Source organism: Ambystoma mexicanum, chromosome 1p (genome assembly GCF_040938575.1).
Source record: "Ambystoma mexicanum isolate Mex_15411 chromosome 1p, UKY_AmexF1_1, whole genome shotgun sequence".
NCBI classification, from domain to species: domain Eukaryota; kingdom Metazoa; phylum Chordata; class Amphibia; order Caudata; family Ambystomatidae; genus Ambystoma; species Ambystoma mexicanum.
Window position 1 is genome coordinate 1,001,245,877 of NC_090921.1, and position 22,091 is coordinate 1,001,267,967.

General features: G+C 44.1%; 1 protein-coding gene across 4 annotated transcripts in view; it reads left to right on the forward strand.

The window, feature by feature from the left end:
• The window catches only part of VAC14 (VAC14 component of PIKFYVE complex), a 1,997,670-nt gene that overhangs the window by 1,128,516 nt on the left and 847,063 nt on the right, over positions 1-22,091 (forward strand). For all 4 annotated transcript variants that reach the window (XM_069654807.1, XM_069654798.1, XM_069654816.1 and 1 more), the window contains one exon: positions 13,900-14,056. In XM_069654807.1, the coding sequence (XP_069510908.1) occupies positions 13,900-14,056 (157 nt within the window). The remainder of the gene's footprint in view (positions 1-13,899; positions 14,057-22,091) is intronic.

Sequence of the window (22,091 nt, forward strand, 5' to 3'; positions counted from 1 at the left end):
GGAGTCCAGAGACTGTGATGGGAGCAGGTGGGGGAGCCCAGGGGTATACAGGGAGTAGGGTGCAGTGACAGTGCCCGATAGTTCATAGCCATTTGGACTTACTGTCCATTTGGTGTTTTTGGGGGTGAGGGGGCAACCTGCCCACATTTTGCTCAGGCCTAAAAAGATTGAAGAACACTGCCTAAGGGGGAACAGACTTCCTCATGAACTGCATGCCATGTACTCTTCTCCTTCTGCTAGTACTGCCAGCCTTCCAGCTCCTGCTACAGCCCCATTCTCTCTTCCTCCTCCTCCTGCAGCCTTTTATGCCTCTTCTGTGGGACCATTTATTTCAGGTGCAGGTCCTTAATCTTAATTGCCTGACCCTGTCCTTCACATGCCTCTTCAGCCCTCTTCTTCGTCTCAGTCCAAATGGGATTCTGTGACATGTAGTTCACTTTAATGAAATTAGGTTTTTCTACTACTTTTATAGAATTAAGGGTAGATTTAATTCCCTTAGTATTTTCAAAAGAGGGATTGTAGGTTTCGACGTTACTAAGGGAAGAAGGTGTAGAGAAGGCAACATGTCCATTATTCCTGGTAGCATACATTTGGTATTAAGGAGGAGGTTTGGTCTTAGAGATACAAAAGAGTAGTTATTTTGGTGTAATATGTTTGGAGGCTACAACCTTAGAATTTACCATCTCAGTTTTGCTAGGAGGTTGAAAAATATTAAAATGACAAGAAGCCATAACCTCTTGTGGCATGGTGGTAAGAGTATCCCTTTTGGAGGAAAAATACTGTGTCTCATCCCACTGATTCTCCTCACTACCCAGGGCTGTGTCTCCACCCAGGTGATCTTCCTGCAGTGCACCACCCCCAGGATTGGTATCAGGAAACGTCTGCCCTCCCCTGGCCACCTGCAAGGAGATTTTAGGCAGGGTTTTGGGTTGGGATCCACATGATTCTTCACACTACGTTATACCTCTTTTATTGTCAATTTTCCATCATAGTGATGTATACGTCGGATTTCTTTAATAATGGGTAGAATGTAATTTTTCATTTGTTCAGCTATTTGCTCCAATCTGTGTCTCTCCTGCGGTTTCAGCTGCCTGTGTATTTTTAATAGAAATATTTTCCTAAATGAATCAGAATTTTTATTTTTCTAATATGATTTGGGTAGTATTTTTTAATCTCTCGTATTGATGTTTAAACCAAAGCCCCCTGAAATGTTTTACAAAAAGTCAATATGGTGACAATGACGACTTATACCATACAAAACTCTCAAATTGGACCAGTCTAACATTGTGGAGCTCAGGGCAACCAAGTATTGGTTTCAATGATTCTGCTTGCCACTGAATCTTACAGAACCTACAGGGTCTCTCCTGGCTGCTAGTTCTTGCATGAATCCCCAAATCCGTACCAGTATGGAGTAAATGTAAGCTACATCTTAGAAACATGTAGCATTGGGGAATTTTGCATATGTATGGAGTCAAAATTCCCAACTTTCTTACCTCCTCAGTGAGGTCCTTGTATACTTTATAGTGCTTCCCAAGTTTCTGACCAGTATAGCAACCAGTATAGCAACCAGTTTCTTTTATGCACAAAGGATTGTAAATGAACTCTTTGCAATTTAAACTAGAGCAGAAAGCATTCAATTCCACTTCTTTTCTAATTCATTTGAATCTCTGTAAGATCCTAGAATAATGTATGATATGATATGACATTTATAACGTGCCTATACACAAGTGTTTCAAAGCACGTATATCAGTTTATATCAACCAACATGGAATCCTCAATGGGTGCCAACATCTTATAATAAAGAAGCAGCAAGTTCCATCAATCTGTGGCCAGTAAGGAGGTCCAACCCAATTCGTATTGGGTCACACATGTAGGACTGCAGTTGGTAAGTGATAAGGTTCTTCTCCATGAGATTCTTTCTAGAGTGCCAAGTGTATCCCATTCATCTAAGTGCCACCGCTCCAAACTATAAATGGCACTTGGTACTAATCAGTTGTAAAATTCAATTAATGGGATCAAAGAAAAGTTACAAAATCTGGTCCTCCATCGCTTAATTTGAGCAGAGAAAAAACATTTTGGGTTTTAGCATATTTCATTTTAAGATGTGGTTTATGGAAGATTGGGTAACATAGATAAGATGGGTGGGTGTCAAATTCCAGTTGTATCGATAGCCCAATTTAAGTTCTCTTTATTGGATCTATAAACAATGGACAATTGTTTTTCTTTTTCTTTTTTACCGATTTTGCAACTTTTTTACCACAAACAGCAGGGGGAGACACACTGCACCCGTCCTCCTCTACCCCCTCCCTCCTTTATTATATGCCTTAACCTAACTTACCATCTACATATTTGTGGTAAAATAAAGCAGCAAAAAAGAATTCTGTGAAATTGTCATTCAGCAAAAGTGGGTAATACTTTTTTTATTCACCTTTTAAAATACAAATGATTTTTTACTTTACATTATTTATCACTAGTTATTTCTCGTGCGCGTATGCAAGAAGGGAATTTAGAAAACATTGAAAGCGGACTGGAGAATGATCAAACAGAACTATGTTTGCATGTGCAAGCCAACCTGGGGAGAAAACAGTGTTCCCCATTGAGTGCTTTGCCCAAGTTAGAAATATAGAGGTTAAACAGGCAGGGCTAACACACATCTTTGCCTCAGTCCTCTGTTTGTTGGAATATTTTTTAATAAGGTAATTTGAGCGTTTAGTCTTATTCTAATAACAATGTTAGGATGTATATGTATGAAAATACTCAACCCCTTTGGGAATCTTCCAAGCTGCTAGTTTACCCCATAGACTGGAGCAAGTGATTTAATCAAAAGGCACGGTCAAATAGATACATGCCACAAATATGTCTGCCTATTTTTTTATTCCAAGACAGTTTCTGTAGAGTGGCTAATATGTAGCCATTTAAGGATCTCCCCACATATTTCCTAAATCTTGTTTGAAATTTCACCAGTTAGCCTATGTCTCTAGTGCATATCTAGAAGTCTCTGAGCACAATTGCTCTAAATAATGTTCTACTTCCATCCAAAAGGCCTATGGGTCTATAGTTAGCCAGTTTGGAGTGGTTTCCCTTTTTGAAAATTGGCTTTATGTGAGCAATTTGCCATCATGGAGGAAAGCGGCTAGCTACAATAATGTAATTAAACAGTGAGGCAAGTATCTTGACCCATGTTTTTGCAGAGCTTTTCAAGATCTCATTTGTTAAACCATCTGGTCCAGGGGCTCATGTGTTCTTAGCATTTATAATAAAAGATTCTACCATCTCCGAATCAATGTGTAGCATCCATTTTGACATGTCTGATGGCAAAGAAAAGGCAACACATGACCCAGACCACAGTATATTTTCTTGTAATGCTGTATTCAGGTATCGTCCAGTATGGAATTAATTTGGAAGTACATCTGACTGGTTAAGTCTTTATTTAGTTATCGACAAATGTTTAAAGATTGTGGGTTAGAATTCATAACATCGACTGGCTATTCTTACACAGCATTTTAGATTTATAATTGATAATCCAAATTGTATAGCTTTGATTTAGGGCCGATATTTCCTTCATATAAATTGGCCCCTTAAAACTGTTCTTGGATAGAATTCTTAAGTTGCTTTTTTTAATCTGAACCGGGTCATCATACGCATGTGTGCAGCTTTGTGCTTTCAAAGATTGTCTACACATTTGATGCACTGGGACTAACAATATTGATCCTTTGTTAAATGTATTAAAATGTGTGGGGGTAGCAAATTAGATGTATTTTCATTAGAGAGCACTTCAAGAGTTGCTTCCAAACCTTTATTACATCTATGAATGTTACTTCGGTGCCAAGGAAGGTGCTTGGCTACCGCTTATACAATAAGGGTCCTGCAAGTGCTCAGTTCAGCTTTTACCTTTGGTGCCAAATTGAAGGCAAGCAGGTTTGCTTAAAATTGTACCTACAATTACAAAAAAAACACAACACTCAAAAAAGTTGTAACAAAGATGTAATCAATGTGGGAAAACCTTGTACCTTTGTGCCAGGTTGGTTTTTAGGGAATGTCACCAACCACATTTCCATTTAGACTAAAAAGGAACCAGGTTTCAAGGAAGTTAGCCAATTTTAAACTTGTTTTCTAGTGGCTTTCTAAAGTCCCCAGGCAACAAAATGTGACCTTGTGGCCCTGCGTATACTAAAGAGAGAGACTTTCAGCTAAATACTCAAGAATAGAACAAGGTCTACTTGGACCCAATGCAATACACATTAATCTTCTATATATATATATAAAAGTAAAAATCTGTGGGTCTGTGGCTTCGTGTAGGTTCCCTATACAATTCCACACCGTTTCACCAATCGGCACCAAATTCTTCACAGCCACCTATTGGGACGCTCCGGACATTACTGACTACATCTGGACACCCCACCCCTTTCCCCAGATTTCAGCAAAAGTCTTTGGGTTTGTGGCTTCGCGTATGTTTGTTATTCATTTCCACACCATTTCACCAATCTGCACCAGATTTTGCACAGCTACCTGTACCTATGAGGGATTGAAAGCCCTGGCACCGCCGTGTATATCAGCTAGTTAATAATAATTTGTTGGGCTAAACCAGTACTTTTAAATGTAGTCTCACTAAGCCCCCAGGCAAGGATTAAGCCATGTGTCTGCACTGACCCCCAAATCCAGCTATTATCGCTGTAATGAGACCCTCCTGATGGTCCCCCAAGACCCACATGAGGCTTCCTGACAAAAGGTTGTACACCTTTTTAAAAAGCCAGCTCTCTCAATCACACCTCCTGCAACATAATGATTTCAAATTTGAAATCGGGACAGGTGGTCAAATTATTAAACAAAACATTGGGGCCTTGTAGTTGCATGAAAGCACACCAATAGCTGCTTGTTAGATGTTTACTAGGAATTCTACTATACATGGTGTTGGATTGTAGAACTAAAGGCAGCCACATCCAATAACTATTCAATGCATCAGAGTTTCTCTTGCCTTCTAAACATTGGGCCACCCTTATTCTAGAATTATCACTAGGACAACAAATTTGAATTCCTCAGAGTTATTGGTCAAACTAATTTTCGTTCACCGAGATAGTTGGGCTGTCTCCACAGAACAGAACAAGTCATACCTCAGTATCAGGAATTTCCTTTTCTCTTCAAGTAACAAGGGAAAGATTATTTTTTATTTTAAATGAATGAATACAGTGTCTGTTGGAAAAATGTCCAGGAATTCTATCAACGATGCATCATTTAATTTGATATTCCTTAAACATGTTATTTTGTGAAACCGTGAAAGAACATTTGATCTATTACACACAATAGGTGAGTCACTTCCCAAAATAAACTCCAGCCCCAAATGCAATGAGACTAAAGGGGAGTCCCCGACCCCCAAACTTCCAACATCACCATCCAAGTCCTTTCTTTACATGCGTCAATCCTTAGGGGTTAGGGGTTGTGTACCCAGTTGATGAGTTAGTGGGGTTTGCTCGTTAGCTGTGGGTTCAGTACATGCATCTTCTCCATAACTGAGAATCTCCATCTCTTCTAGATAAATCTCTTCAGTATAATGAGGGGTGCCCTACCATCCTGGTCTAGCAGTTTAAATTGACCAAAATATGAAGTAATATCGCCTCAGGACTTTTTTAGCTCCTTTTGAGCTCCGCCCTCCCCAATCTTCTTTTTTAAATGTATGTATTTACATATGAAGAGTCTACCACGACATGAGCCAACTAACAAAATGCTTGAAGTTCTGAAAGAACTGGGCTTTGGCCTTTTAGAAATGCAACTCTCTCAAACTTCACTAGCAAAAGGTTCAACAACAAACAAGAAAATTGGGCCAAGCGAAAACTTGAAGCGAAATGCCCAAGACCAACAAAATAACAAAAGCCGAAGTCACCACACAGAAATGGGTGAATATCACTGTGAAAGGCCTCAATACACTCCACATGTCCGGACGGGCAGAGCTCATCATTCTAGAATAGAAGATCGAAAAAATTGGAACAAAAGACGTCTTGAGTCAGACAGAAACCATGCAGAAGAGTCTTTCCCTAACCATAGAGAATCTCCGGAGCGATTCCAGACACGAGCCCCAACAGGCCCATGGTCCTGGCTAAAAAAAAGTTCTAAAGCCCAACCCTCAAAACTAGCAACGAAGCGATAAAGACCCTCAACCTATGGACCACGCATCTCAACCACTCACTGAAAACGCCTGCCAACTTATCTCAATGTGCTTTTGGAATACGAGGGGACACAACCATCTGTTAAATCCCGAAACCCAAGACCTAGCCAAATTCGACATAATATGCCTTCAAGAGACCTGGCTGATGGAAAAGCCAGTCCTAGATTGGTACGACACTGAAATATCACCAGCGGTGAAAGGTATCTTAGGCAGACCGGCGTCAGGCCTTCTAACTTCAATCTGCATTGGTTGTGGAATTACCGTAAAAGCAAAGGTAGCTGAAACCTACGGTGTGCTAGCTATCCAGACGGAGTGGTGCCATCCAAAGGCAACTTTAAAGGGAAACCTGAAGTCAAATCTCGCCATCATAAACTCTTACTGGAATCCTCAAAGAACCGGCAATAAGGAATTCTGCAACACAATGACAGACTTACTAGATAAGTTCACAGCGGAACTGTGTACGGATCATATCATCTGCGGCGACTTGAATGCAAAGTGCAACTCATTTCCTCGCACTTTACCCACTACAGCAGCAACTGTAAGAGGAGAGCTCTGGTCAACGCCAGAAACTTCCACAACGTGGCAAGTGTACGGGGCCAACTCCCTTCTTTTCCTACATGGGAGCGAGACTTCCCAACAGCGACGCTCGATTACATTTTTATATCCCACGCCTTACTAGCATACATAAGCTCTTTCGAGGTTTACAAAACGAAAGAAAGTGACCACAATCTTTTAGCAATGGTTTTGGAATCCACAAATGGAGGCCGACTTACACAGCTAATGTCGAATTGGCAACCAACCAAACACGGGTCCAACTTACAGCAACAAATATTAGGGACCTAACGGAGAAATACGACGAAGAACTGAGGAACTGCAGTGGTGGCCCTATAAGGCCGAACTACCTTCCTCTTCTCTTACCACATAGGCTAAAACAAAAGAACTCCCGTGCCGCAACAAAAACGGGCCATCACGAATATGACTAATTACTAGTTCAAAAAAGAAGAGACCTCAGAAAGCTAAGGCGTATCTGTAGATCAAACAACGACGAAATTCGTAAACACCTATTGAGCGCTGACACTAGAGCCTACAGATCCTGGCTAAGACAACGGAGGGCAACAATTTACCAAAAACAGGCAGAACAAATGTTGAAAACCTTATCCTCGAAGAGTGTAGGAGAATTCTGGGCTTTAATAAAAAACAAAGGTCACCATACCGCCAACCAGCTCTATACCTGAGTCAACTTGGATATCCTTCTTTTCTGCGCAGTTTGCCTCTATCTGTTCGCCGCCCTGCCATATGCCCTAACGAAACAGCATGGGTAAACTTAGCAGTCCATGAAGATGTGATGTCAGCAATCTCAAAATTGAAATCCTCCAGGGCGCCGGGACCAGGCGGTTTGACTAACATAGATCTGAAACAGCACCAAATCGAATGGTCCCTCCTGATAACCAACATTTTTGAGCACGGCAGAATCACCAAACAAATTCCTTCAACATGGACTGAGGCAGTCATTGTACCTATTTTCAAAAAAGGAAATCGAGATAACCCTGCAAACTGTGATTTTGATGGACCAAACACGAATAGGTCTTCAGCGCCAGCTGACAAACCTGGCTAAATATATATCTTCAAATGATTTGGAAATCAACACCGAAAAATCCAAAATCTTAATCCTGGAAAACAAGCGCTCGAAACCTAGACCATGCGGTACCTGGTTCTTAAACAACGCTAAGATCGAGACAGTCACAAACATAAAATACTTGGGCATAATGATCGATGAACTTAGATCTGAGAAATCAATGTACCAGGCCCTTTGGACCAAAACAAAAACGCTGACTGCACAAACAAGACTAATTGACCGCAAATATGGAAAATGTTCCCTTCGACCAGCGATCCAGTTTTGCAGACAAAAGGTGGTCCCGTCGCTAATTTATGGAATGGACGTGGCTCTCAACATTCAAGGCTCAATATGGCTGAAACTGGAGGGCTACCTTTGGAAAGCGGTCTTGGGCTTGCCCAAATCTTCATCTATCGCAGCTATAAGACGTGAACTCGGCTTACTCTTGTTGACGGCCTCAATAGAACAAAGTCAAATGAGAACACTGAGGAAAATCATAATCCTAGATAAACTTCCCATCTATAAAATGATCCAGGACGAATTCCGCCTTGGACGCTGCAAAGCTTTGAACTCTTGGGAACAAAAACTCATGACGAAATTAAAAGACCTGGCCTGCACCCAAGAGGACTTAATACAAAATCCTGAAAAAATCAAAACTAAAGTAGCGCAAGAACACTGGATCAACACGTGCCATCTGGCAACTGCAAACAAACTTCTCTGCCACTTACCTCCGACCACTAACAAATTGAACCTTCCGCTGAACTACTGCATCAAATTCCCAAACAAGTCTCTGCAGAAACTTTTTATGAGAACAAGATTAAACCTGATGCCAACCCAAGAAATTCGGGCCATTCGCACCAGAACCACAGTCTAAACCAGCAGACATCTGCTCTTGAACTGTCCCAAAACTGACTACTTGCGCAAAGCCTACTTACTACCTCTATTCCACGACTCCCCTTTGAGAGAAGAACATACATGGTGGTGCCGACTGATTACAGGCGAAAAGACGAAATGGGCCCTTGTCACAGTGAAGATGCTTGACGCGGCCCTAAAAAAGGCCACTGAGACTGCAACCAAGCTCCCCTCAAGCTGATTTCTGGAGGCCCAACAACCTACGTTGCTACATTTTACTAACGAGATACTTTATCTTCATCTTGTAAAAATCTATTCTTTTTATATTAGTTACAATCAAGTAAATAAAAAAAAATGTATGTATTTGGAGTATTTACGGATATGATTGTGTCCAAGGTCTCACCTTCAAGTTGCATAGACTGAAGACGCTCTTTCTTTAGAATACATACACACTTTCTCGATGATGTATTTTGGGATGCAACCTATTGTTTCGGATTCTTTGTGTTCTTCCTCGTTGATATCTGCAAGTGTTGCAATCATCTAAATTTCGTTCAATCGTCACAAGGCTTGAGGAATGTAGTTTTCATTCAGTGCTGACATTTTCATAAAATTTTACCTCGGAGTTCAACACCAAGTACAGGGCTGAAATGGAGATTGTCCCCAACTGGATAGGATGCTGTAGAGACTCCAACATCTCATACAGAGAGTGTTGCTCAGAAATGTGTGCTGAAGATAGTGATATTTTCGAATGACTTGTCAAGTAATAAGAAAAAATTGATGGTTTCTCAGAGCAACCCACTGTTGTGAGGCCAAATTGGTGTCTGAGTCAGATCTTCCAAGTACGAGGCTTCATCATTACTTATTACTGGCAGTGCATATGCAGCAAGCATTTCTGCGGCTGTGCATGTCTTTTTTGTGGCGGAGTAGCCAATATTGTCAGGGATCTTTGGTAAAAGTAGTCTGAAAATTTTGAGTGGTTAGAGCAGTTATTACTCTTGGTAGTTTTAGAGCTCGAAGCAGCACTTATTTCCAAATTGGAGATAAAAAGCGAAATAGAGGAATCGAGATCTGCTCCAAAGTAGGAGACAGATGCCCAAGTCATATCTGTATTAGTTTCCGACTCAATATTTGGCTTACTGTGTAGATTATACATTGGACACATAGGAGGGAATCGCAACTTCAAAGAAGGTAACGAAAAAAAGGAAGCCGGTAAAGGTTGACAAAAGAGCTTTGCTTACCTGCCTAACTGCGGCAACTGCACTTAGCTTTTGCACATCGCGCAGTGATTTTTGCACAGTGCTGGTGGATTTATGGGTCTACCCCCTGCACACAGGTGTAACAGTCCTCCGAATCAGATCTCCAACACTGCAAGGCTTGTCTGTCTGCAGCAACTGCACTTAGCTTATGTGGGGATAAGGTTGCCCAGCCACCAAAAAAAGATGTGCGTCCCAGAGCCTTTTTGGCATGCACCCTCCTATTGCAACACCACACTAGCGACTAACAACATGTGTTGAACTGATATGTCTTCACAGCTAGGGGATAGTGCATTTCCTCTGCTTTAATGACTTCGTGAACCTGAAGGGAGCAGGGGAGACTCTGTTGCCTAGCCCAGGGTTGGTGCTTTTCCTGGCAACAGGTCATTCCCCTTGGTGTGCCTTTTGGCAAGCACTTCCATGACAGTGTAGAAGGGCCAAGTCTGTCACTGTAACAGACCTGCAACCCTCTGTTAGGGAGCAGTGCCACGGTCAACAATAAGCCAGTTAATGTGACTGGCTGAATGGCGACCACAGAATTACTACCTCACAATGTGTGTGCCATAGGCCTTCACTGTGATAGACCCACGACTCCTACTTTGTCATGGAGAACTCTGTTCTGGGAAGACATGGTGAAAAAGCAGAGGGAGATGGGGAGGGTGGCAAAATGTTAGGGTTGTTTTTGCTCATTAGGGAGCAGGTGAGGAACCATATTTAGGAGGGTCTCAGGAGGCCAGGAATTGTTGGGGGTGGAGGGGATGGCATGATATGTTATTTTTTTACATGTTGGCTTCGATTATGCCTCTCCTCTTTATCCGGTGCACTGCTTGTCCCATGGGGCATGGCCCAGCTAGATCGTAGCTTTGATTGCATATGATGTCAGTAGGAAACCCGCACTAGACTACATTCCCACTGTGGATAGTTGGGCACCTGCACTCCTGTGGATAGAGTGGTGTCAGCTGGAGGAAGACACGTTTCATGATGAATCCGAATTGAGATCCAAGGTTAAGATCATGCTATTGGTTGCCTTTTAGATATTTAGCTTCTGTAACGTAAGACATTTGGTGTAGGAAGATGATGGGGGACACCCCATTTTGATGTGTTTTTTTTTTTTTATTTGGAAAGACACTAAGCCCTATAGGGGGAACCATACTACCTCTTCACGTGATTTGGCATGACTCCAAAGATTGACTTTTCAAGCATTTTTCAGTTGTTTCATTTTATTGCGCGGTATGAATTACATGCATTGCGTTCGTGGAGTGTTTTGTTGTGCCCCCTCGCCTCCTGAGAGTAAGGACACCAGTATTATATTCATAAGTCACTGATTAAGTGCTCGCCTCTGTCATAGGGGCAAGCCTGCTCTTGGCATGGTTGAATCCCCAAATTGAGAACCAACAAATTGGGTAATAACAGCCATACTACAGCGCTTAGTTGTATCTCGCCACGAAGACCTGGTATTAACATTATTTTCATATTGCATGGCGATTACGCAGCCTGCAGTCAGAAAAACTATTTTTTTTTAATTGAGAAACACATTTTCACACCTGTATATGGGTCTGTATCCTCGACAATATATATTTATGTATAGAGGTGTATACATCTATACACAAATACATGGTTGATGTCTCACCCCACCTTTCCCTTTTTCAGAGCCGCCAGAGCGCCAGGGGACCGTTCCGGGGGTGATAGTGCACGGTACTCATATCCTCTAACATTAACATAACATGTGCAAAACCGTCAGAATAGAGCCGTGTGATAGGTTTCTCCATTTGGTAGTTCTTTTTCTAACTGCAGGGCACATCATCGCCATGAATGGTAATAATATTGATAGCAACCATCTGTATAGTTATATACAAAGGTAAATAAATTTAGGGGAAAATGTGCAAGGAAAAGAACAGGAGCAGGGCGGGGTGGCACATGGGGCTATAAGGTTGGCACCCCCTATTAGGGAGTGAACCTAAAAGAAAATGAAGAAACGCAAATCTTTCTCATTTCAACAAAACGGATGGGTCGGAAAAGTGACCCAGAACGGTCAAACCAATTAAGTGACCACCTTCCTGGAAGCAGGACTGCATGTTTCCATGGCCGGCGTAGGTCGATGCCACCTTTAGATTCCCATTGATTCCACTGGCATTCTGTCTGCCCCGTGTCAGAAAGCACTCAGCACCTGGGGCCATTGAAAGCATCTGCTAATGTCGGTTCACAACGAATCCCACCGGCCGAAGCGCTTGATTGACAGAAGAAACCGCACATTTCATTAGTAACATTCGGTGTCCATTTTGTTTGCGATTATTGACCAAGACATTGTTGGTTTTGACGTGGGGCGAATGGGCACATGAGGGGAAGCCTGAGATCAGTGTGTAGACGTCATCTCAGACGCCAGGTGCCTGGGCCAATGGTATTTTCCATCGCTTTAGCTGCAGGTAACTCTCGCCTGTGCACTGCCTCTGCAGCGCCAGCACCAGTGTGGGGACTTTTGCAGAAAGGCAAGATGCCACGTAAAGGCCAACGCACGGGCTAGCTACTGTAATGTTTTTGCTCCTGGAGTGAGACATTATTACTAAGCCTTCGAAAAAACAAAATTGGACTAGTTGATAAAAAGTTCTTTTTCCATCTCCTTATTTTTGTCATTTTTCATCGTCTTATTATTTGTCTGAGAAATTGCTGTGAGAGCTAACAGCTGCCTTTCCTTTTGGAGGGGAGCCACACAGCTGCCCTCACCAGCAAGCAAGGCTGCGAAACAACTCATTTTACAGACTGGAAATCAAGGCAGGCCATAATTCCAGCCATGACAGCAGGCCCAATGGGGCCCAAGGGATTCATTATTGACCCATGGGAATCAGGCCCTAATACTGCACTGAGAGCTGGATCAATGCACATCTGGCCTTCTGCCAAAGAGACGCAAGGCACCACAGAGAAGAGAATCTGGGTCTAATCCCTGCGCTGACAGCTGATCCATCAGACGCAGAGTCTCTGCCTTTCAGAGATCCTGCAAACTGCAGCGCTGGATTTAAGGAATTCTACCACAACACTCGCTTCTGGACCTGGAAGTGTTGTCCTAATCTCAGCATTTACAGATGGTCCATCAGCTTCAGATGACCATTGCATTACTTGACATTAGCTCATGATCCAAGCAGTAGAGCCGACGGAAAGCGTTTGGACCCTTCTGTCGTGTAAAGATATTTCACACACCTAGAGAGCGTAATGCCTTCCTAACATCAGGGCTTGGATCCAAGGCAGTCTTCAAAGATTCACATGCTTAAATAGTTCTGTACGCATAATTGTCGTAGCAGTGCACAACATGAGATGAACACACAGGATAGGCTTTTACATTACACACTATCCATCTAATGTAGGTCTTTTTCCCCTCTGACCAGTGAGGTGGATAGGCTTACGCGTCTCCGGTGGAGGCCATTTTAAGATTCTTCACCACAGTGTTTGCTAGGGAGTCATTTGAAACTCTCCTTTCAAGGGCATCCCTAGAAATATGCAGCACAGTGAAGATATTTTCTTTGCATTTAACCATGGTACAGAATTTATTTGGCACATTTATTTTATGCCTTTAAAGTGAATCATATCAAAAATATATTGGATTCCTCTTTCGGCCCTACTCCCCCCTCAGCGTCGTCTTTCCAATTTTTCTATGTCCTGGGGAGGAGAGTCTTCTTTTCAAAATGGTAGTGGAATATTCTAAGACCCTCTTCCTGACTGCAAACCCGTTTGTCAGGCTGCAACTCGCAGGTGCCCGCTCTGCCTCGCCAAGATGGGCAGTCATTGAGCATAATTGTTTTCCTGTAAGATCTTTCCTTTAAAATGCTTTTTTCCATCAAGCTGTAAACATTCTCCTAGGTTCCCGGTTTATTAGTTTACTCCATAGCTGGAGGTGACAAGATCATTAAAAAAAAGTTGTGGACTCGTCTGGTATTGCGTTCAGAATCTGATGAAGTAATCATTTTGAATGGTGTGTAGTTTTCCGTTTGAAATGGCAACCATTTATACCTTGTGATTTTTTTTCTCAGGTGATCTTGAAGGACCTGGAAGTTTTGGCTGAAATTGCCTCTTCTCCGGCAGGTCAGACAGAAGACCAACTGCCCTGCGACAGCCCAGACACGCGACCCAAGCACTCAGAGCTCCAGGTGCCAGCACCAGGGAAAGGAGCACAGTCCAGTCCAACAGGTGAGTGATGAACTTAGCCCATGGCAGACTTGGCTCAGATGAATAACCTACTTCCCCTTCCCCTTCCCCTCCACGAGAAGAGACGGCCACACAGCACCTGTTTTTTGTTTAATTTTGAATTTATCACAATGTTGGCTTTCGATTGATGAATGCATGAAGCCTTGGTACTCTGTTAATATTTCCAGCGTGTTGGAAACTGAGCCTTGTTTGGCCCATGGCCTAGTTAGTATGGCTACATGCTTTCCCTCTGAGGGAACACCTAGAAAGAAAGACGCAGACACCAGGGCAAGGTTAATTTAAAAGTGTAGTATAGTGTATTTTTCATGTGTCCCGTCTGTGAGTGTGTGTTTTATGTTGGACTAATATTTTATAATATAAAAGGAAAAAACAGATTAAATTGTTAATTGGAGAAGAAATATGGTGATATCACACAAAGGCTAATTCATTAGAAAAAACATTTTTATTTTAGAAAAAGAGACATCATTCTCATAAAAACTGTGTTTAAAAAAATACACAGACTAAGAAAACCCTAAAACCAGGTTTTTTGACAGGACAATTACGTACACACATCAATGTGAAATGAAAAAAACAAACATAACACATTCAAAATTAGAAAAAGACAGCAACGTTTAACATACAAACCTTGATACAAAATCCATTTGTTGCATTTCATATGTTACCCAACATGTTTCTGTCCAGTGACTCATTAGTGTCTGACATTCATCGGGGGTGGTTCTTCTCAAAGTTTTACAACAATCGTCCCCCTCTAGTCCTGGTAGGAGTGGATCTTGACTTGATCTTTAAGGAAATCTTGAATTCAGAGTATTCCAAGACTCCAATGTAAACATATACAACTTGATGGCCAGCCGTATTTCAGCCACCTTTTCGTTATTCCCTTTAAGTGGGCATTAGATCAACACACTGATTATGTATCTCTTGGCCAGGGCCACTTCAAAGATCAGATGATTGTGGATATAAGGCTCAAATATTTCCAGAATTTATCAAAGTGCTGTATTCTTTCTTACTTTTATCACGTTCAATCAATACGTAAAAAAGAATTCCATATGATTTCAAAAAAGCGTGGTTTCCTTAATACACGTTTGCGCCATGTGGAACTCTGGGCTCCATTATTCACATTATTCACCGTCAAGGAATCCATCATGTTGGACTAAACCATCCAGCCCACTATGGGGCTGGATGGAATGTTGAAGGAAGAGAAAGAAACAAACAATACACAAGAACTCCCCTGCCCAAGAATGGGCTGGGCAAGGGAGAGAAGAAGAATCCAAAGGATTTGAAAGCGAGATAGTTGAGCCAGTTTGGAGGGAAAGGACGAAAAGGAGAGACAAGACACTTACCTGTCGGGGGTGCTGCCTTGAGCGCCTCCGCAGGGCCTATATCTATCCAATAGAGCCAGGCGGCATGTGGGAAGCCCCCACAGGGACTAATCCGCAGGTGGCAAGCTGCTATGCCTGGTGCAGCTCAGCCGCCCTGAGGCAATGGCGCCTGTCGGGCCTCCCCGGGGCCAGACTGGATGGGTCCAGAGATATTTGTGGCCCAAGCAACGTGTCATGGGCTACCTGGGGCCACAAAGAACAGCCTGCCCCAGACCGTGTGAGGAGGGCGGCCCAGACCGGGCTGTCCGGCTGTGCCCCCAAAGGCCCACCTTGTGGCCAGCGAGGCAGGACCTTCAACAAAGTCCTCCCAGGCTGCATATGCCCGAAGCAGCATAGAAGGTGAAGCGAAGAAGATGAAAGCCCGCTTCACCCCAGATGGTGAAGCAGTGCAATTTCAAGACCGGGTTTGGCCTCAAAGGCCAACCCGGTGGGAGGAAGTCACGGGCTGTTCCGTTGAGCGGCACGGGTGAAGAAAGCCTTGGGCTGCCCAGCGGACTGGCCTGGGTGAAGGTAAGCGGCCCGCCCCCTGCGTCTCGTGACGCATTGCAGATGGTCTGAAGATCAAGGCTGCGGGAGTGTGGCAGTGAGCATGGGGATGCCGCCAAATCTGAGATGGTCGTGGGAGTGGCGGTGAACGCAACAGCATCTCCATGGCAACGGGGACTCCACCGATGACAACTTTACGCCTCGGTACGTGACAATGTCGGGTTGGCCCCCCAGCCAATGGTGCCCACCCTGAACCTACATATAACAAAAATGAGAAAAACAGATCTGTTTTTTTCTCATTTTTGTTATATGTAGCTTATTACTACTCTCCAGTTCTTTCGAGAAGCAGATCCCCCAATAACAAAAAATAAGGGAGACTACCTTATTTGCGGTAACACCCTGAACCTAGTAAGGTCACTGTGGGTCCGACGAGTGCGGATGGGCCCCCGGTCAACAGGGTGCACCGTAAAGGCCTTTAAAAGAGCCACGGGCTGCGCAGTGAATGTAGGCGGGTCCCCACATGCACAGAGCCCTGCCGAGAACTTCCAAAAGAGAGCTTGCAGCGCAGTGAACACTGGTGGCCCCATGTGGTGAACAGGGCTACCCCAAAGAATTTAGCAGGCCCAGGGCCACACCAGGAACCATCAGGTGGCCATCCTGAGGAATTAAGAGGTCCCATTATGTATCACCAAGTGGCAGGCCACAGCCTGCCGTCAGCCATCACCCAGCCTTTTCATCAGGAGCAGCCCTCTCGAGGCCACTCATCCAGAGCCAGCACCCCAGGACAGACCTCAAGGTATTTTAAAGGGGTGACTATCTGCAGCAGTCACCCCATTGTGACATAGCGTTTTATGGTGCATATGTGGTGTAAGTCTATGTATATATGTGTGTGTATAGTTATATGTATATTGAAATTTAAGAATTATTATGTAGGTTAAAGGTTTAGTGTGGTGTAGGGGAGTTAGCAGGAATGCCAAGTAGGGTTAAGTGTTAAGTAGGCATAGGACGTTGAATGGCCATTAGTTTAAGAAGGGGATAGAGGGAAGTTACTCTGCCGTGAGGTAGCGGGATAGGTTGCTGGCCTGCCTGAGGTCGCCTAGCAGGATGGGATCATCAGAGAGGCCATCCTCTGTCCTCCCACTCCATGTGTGTGGTACCTGAGGCTAGGCGGGGGGAGGGGTCTGCTGTGGAAGACTCACCTTAAGGGTCCCTGAGAACCCCTCCACGGCAAGGTGAGCTAACGTGACGGGTCCCCTGTCAGTTCACACCAGGGGACTCCTAAGGTAAAGTGAAAAGGAAGTAGTGTTTTCTTTTTAAAATAAAGAGCGGTCCCCGCTGGGATACATATAAAATCCACTCTGATGTATGTGTCTGTTAGTGATCAAGGAACTCAGGGTGTGGCCCATCTCCTGTTTTAGCAAATGTATTTATCAGGTGCAGCACCCACACTACCCAGCAGACTGAGGGGGGGTGGTTTCCATGGGGACCGTCCCTGGTTCATGGTGAGAGGTGTGCACTCAGTGCCGGGAAACTGGGGCTACACTTGACAAGAGCACCAGATAACTGCTTTTTAATGCTTTGTAATTTAAGCCCAATGAGTGGATTGTGCTGTCTTTTCTTGTGGCCGTGTACATCATGTTCCATGAGGGCCTTTAATTTATTTTTCTTGGTTGTTTAAACTAATATGAAACAATTGTTCTAATGGGCTCCTTCCTCCCACTGATTTCTCGTATGATATCCCTACCCCACTGTTCTCTGGAAACGTTTCCTCTGCCAGAGGGCACAGAATACTAGTTGTATTTGAGATAATGTTTAGCTTTTGAATTACACCTGGCAGAGCATGTTAGGCCAGTCATTTACTGTTCATTTAACATCTAGCTATAAGTTCCATACTTGTTCGGGAAAGTGATTGGGTCTCTAACATCAGGTTGGGCAACTAAGCCCTCCTCTAGTGAAAGACAGTATGAACGTCATCAAATACACAACGTTCTATTGGTTATATAAACTATAGGGCTCTCTATTACGTGGCTCTCTACAATTGGTTAGCACCCTTGTACCCCTCTATAATATTCCACACACGCTAGCAGCACGCAGGCTGGCACCCAGGTGCTGGTGGGTTGGTCATAATCATAGCTTCCTACCTAATTAGCCTGCCATCTATCATCACTCTTGCCGTCTGCCAGTCAATTAGCCTTTGAACATGGCCTTGGAAATGTTCTCTGTGCCTGAGAATAAAAAGTGAGTATAGGCATACTCAGTCTCTTGGTTTCGATGTATCTCAACTGAGTTATCTATTTTCATCCGACCATGTGACTGGAGACCATGTTTCAGTGCTTTTCTGTATTTGAAATACTATTAAATCATGAACCTCTGACGTCTTCAATGTTCTTGCTCCTCACCTCAGACAGGAGGTTGTTTTTTTCACACGTTTTGTAGCTACTGCATGAACATCCAAGCTCACGGTGGCCTTGACTTCCTAGTGCTGTGCCAGCAAAGCTTTTCGTGAATCTACCTCTGTCGTAAAGTCGTTTTCCAACCGCGCCACACTGAAAAAGCCCTTCTATTCAAGGGTCCAGACTCTGCTAAAGTGCATTGTGGAACATCCATAGTCTATACATTTCTATGCATATACGTTGCCACATCGCTGCAATCTATTCACTACATAGCCAACCTTAAGAATGTCTTTGTCTGCTTGCGTTACTGCATCTGTACAATTGTAAAATGACTGCATTTTCTTCATCATTCCTATAGCATGAGCATCTTCATCTCGAGCCCGAAATGTTACATATGTTTAACACCTCCTCGTTAGATCTAATAGAATGTTTATGGTTTCCAGCCGCTTTTCTGTATGCGTCCGCTCTGCTTCGCATGACGTCACCAATCTTATTTCTTGCGCGTTTTCACACTTCCTGCAACATTTCATTCAAATGACCATCATATTGTCGTGAGTGCATATATGGTTATCTCAATGGGTACCTGACTTCCAGGATTCTTTTCGGTATAGGTATTTTCGCTGGCACTGCACGTGTCTCACACTCTGTCTCCCAACATATAGGCATCATGGGGGCGGGGCTTTGAGTAGGGGTACTTGTCTCCACCTCTACAATAACGCAACCCGTTTCTTAAAGTTGGACCTCAATTAGGGGTATCACCAGTTAGAACTGCACCTGGCATCCCGACCAATTACCACATTTGCAACTCATGATGGACTCTTCTGATACAAGAGGCTACATTTCTGAATTTCGTCTGTATATATGTCTACATTTATGCAATGTACTTACACATTGTGTAATGATAAATCAGTGCTATCAACGCATGAGAGAACAATATCTGTAGAAGATTGGGCTGGGCAAAAAGGTTCTATGTGATCATGGCGCCCAAGAAAAAGTCACCAGGTAGGCAACGTTTTTCCTGCACCCCTAAAAGATCTCCCCCCCCCCCCTTCCGCCACATATCCCAGGATGGGCATAATTTACCATTATATACTCAAGCTGCAGAATATTTGGGGAAAGTGCTTGATTTTTTTGGGAATGCAAATTTGGGGAAATGTCGCCCCCTGGCGACCATTTCCCAGGCGACTTTATCAGTGGATACCGGCAAGCTTTTTGGGTGATTCTTCTCAGAAAAGGCCAAGGTAAGCCCTCTTAGCCATAGGATTACAGTGTGGTTATTTATCTTGCTTTCTCTTTTATAAAACCCAGCTAATCCCTTAAGTAGACAAAGCGGCAGCACAGACACTGGGCAGGTTTATTTTCCATACAGCTGTACAGAAACAGGACGGGAAGCTGACAGTATCTCTGTCGCAAAAATGTAGTCCCTCGAGCACAGAAACCTCTGCATTTGTATACCGTCATACACAATGAGCTCCATGCAAAAGAATCAAGATGGTGCATTTAGTCTGGTACATTGAAAATGAGTTTCCTTATGGCATATCCTTTCAACCTTGCGGCCCGTGGCTTTATAACACTACCCGAACTTGGAGCATTTCTTCTCGGCCCACCCAGAGGATACAGAGTAGAGCTTAACTGCTAACTCGGCATTCACGTGTTGCACGTCCAATTCTCCAGAAGTTACACCCGCCCTACGGGGCATGTACCTGGGCGTACCTGCGTCATAAGTGGCTTATATAATGCTCGCACGGCCTTATGGGAACTCACGCCCTGCCAACCAATCATCCTTTGCTGCGTGCCTCCTGCCCTCGCATGGCTGCAGCTACTGCTTCACTGCCCCAATAAGGGCGGTGTTTTGCTCTCTCTTCATCCACAGACCTAAAGTAAAATACTAATAGCTTCCACAAAGCCTTCCAGTTTACGCTGGAGGCTTTTCCTGAATATATTCTGGAAAATGTGTACTTTTTTTGTTACACATTTTTAAAAATAGTGGAACTGCACGGACCCTGTACGAGCACCAAGATAGACATGCGCACGTATTTTTAGCTCTTAAAAACACACGCAAGGCCACAACAATCTTGCTGCTGTTGAGCAACTCAGTTCATTTCTGAGTGCCACACAGCCTGCCTATTTCAAAGGTGTTCATGCACACAACATAACACACGTTATCTGATGCCGATACTGCCTTTGCCCATGCGCTGTTACAAGCCTGGAAGTGTTTTTGTGCTGGGGAGTGGCATGCGAGTGACATGGATGGATGACAAGTGTGACAAGACAGGCAATACAGTAATGACAGTTGCACGAATGAGGAGACTGACGACAAGGATGTGAGGTGGAAAAAACTTTGGCCACAAGCTTTATTTTAGTACCAGCCATGGTGCGAAAGAAAAACCAGCCATAACATCACATAAGGATAACAATACAATATTTTGGGGACAGAGGGAACAGGTGAGCAGGGGGCCCTAATCCCAATCAGGGGCCGCTCGAGGCTGATCCCCGCCGCCGTTCATATGAAAGCTTGTGACAATTGTTTGGCCACAGCGTGTGAGCTGTGACATGTTCATAATTGCTTGTCTTTGGAGCAGGTTCATCCTGCTTTCTCTTGTCCTTTCCAAGTGAGGTGGGGAGGTGTGCGCTTGTGTGCCTTTTATTGCTGTCCAACCTGACCAGGTTTAGCACTTGCGCCCTCTCTTGCTCACAGGGTGACTTTCGCTGAAGTTATGGCTCTTGATCCGTATTTCTTGATAGAACAAAACCCCGCGTTGTGAAGCCTTTCACTTGATCCTCCGCGGGATGTGTTCTTAGAGCCATTTTGATTTTCTGGTCATGTGTTTTGTACTTTTCCATGGATGGAGGCGTTTTAGCCTCTTGGTCCACTCTTTGGAGATGAATTTGGCACTTTCTACACACATGATCCACTTGAGTTTTTGAAGCCCCCAAGCTCCGTTTGCGGGCTAGTTGTTTCCTCGGGGGTGGGTTCTAGGAGCCTTACTAGGGTCTTCCCTGCTCCTGATCCACTTGTGCTATGAGACCCCTTCCGCGCATTAGGCTGCTTGTTTTTACAGCCGGGGTGGGTTCAAAGAGCCTTACTGGGTTTTTACCCTGCTCCCGATCCACTTGCATTGTGAGACCCCCTCGGCGCTTAGAGCTGTTGGTTTTTACAGCGGGGTGGGTTCAACGAGCCTTACTGGGTTTTTACCCAGCTCCCGATCCACTTGCATTGTGAAACCCCCTCAGCGCTTAAAGCTGCTTGTTTTTACAGCCGGGGTGGGTTCAAAGAGCCTTACTAGGTTTTTTCCCTGCTCCCGATCCACTTGCGTTGTGAGACCCCCTCGGCGCTTAAGGCTGCCTGTTTTTACAGCTGGAATGGGTTCAAAAAGAGAGCCTTACTAGAATTTTTCCTGCTCTCGATCCACTTGTGTTGTGAAACCCCTTCAGTGCTTGTGTTGTACTATTTCGCTGCTGGGGTGGGTTCTAAGGGCTTAGCTGGGAACTTCCCCTGCCCACGATCCACTTGCGTACCCCAGTGCGCTTATCTTGCATAAAAACTGCGAGGGGGTGGGTTCCGGAGCCTTACTAGGAACTTACCCTGCTCCTGATCCACTTGTGGTGAGACCCCCCCTTCTGCATGCATGGAGGTGGATACTTGAGGCTTACTAGTACATGTTTCTGCTCAAGTTCCTCTCTCCTTTTCAGTTTTGTAAAACCCCTAGAGCTCCCACCTGTATTGATGTTCTCTGGTGGATTCTGAGCGCCTGGGTC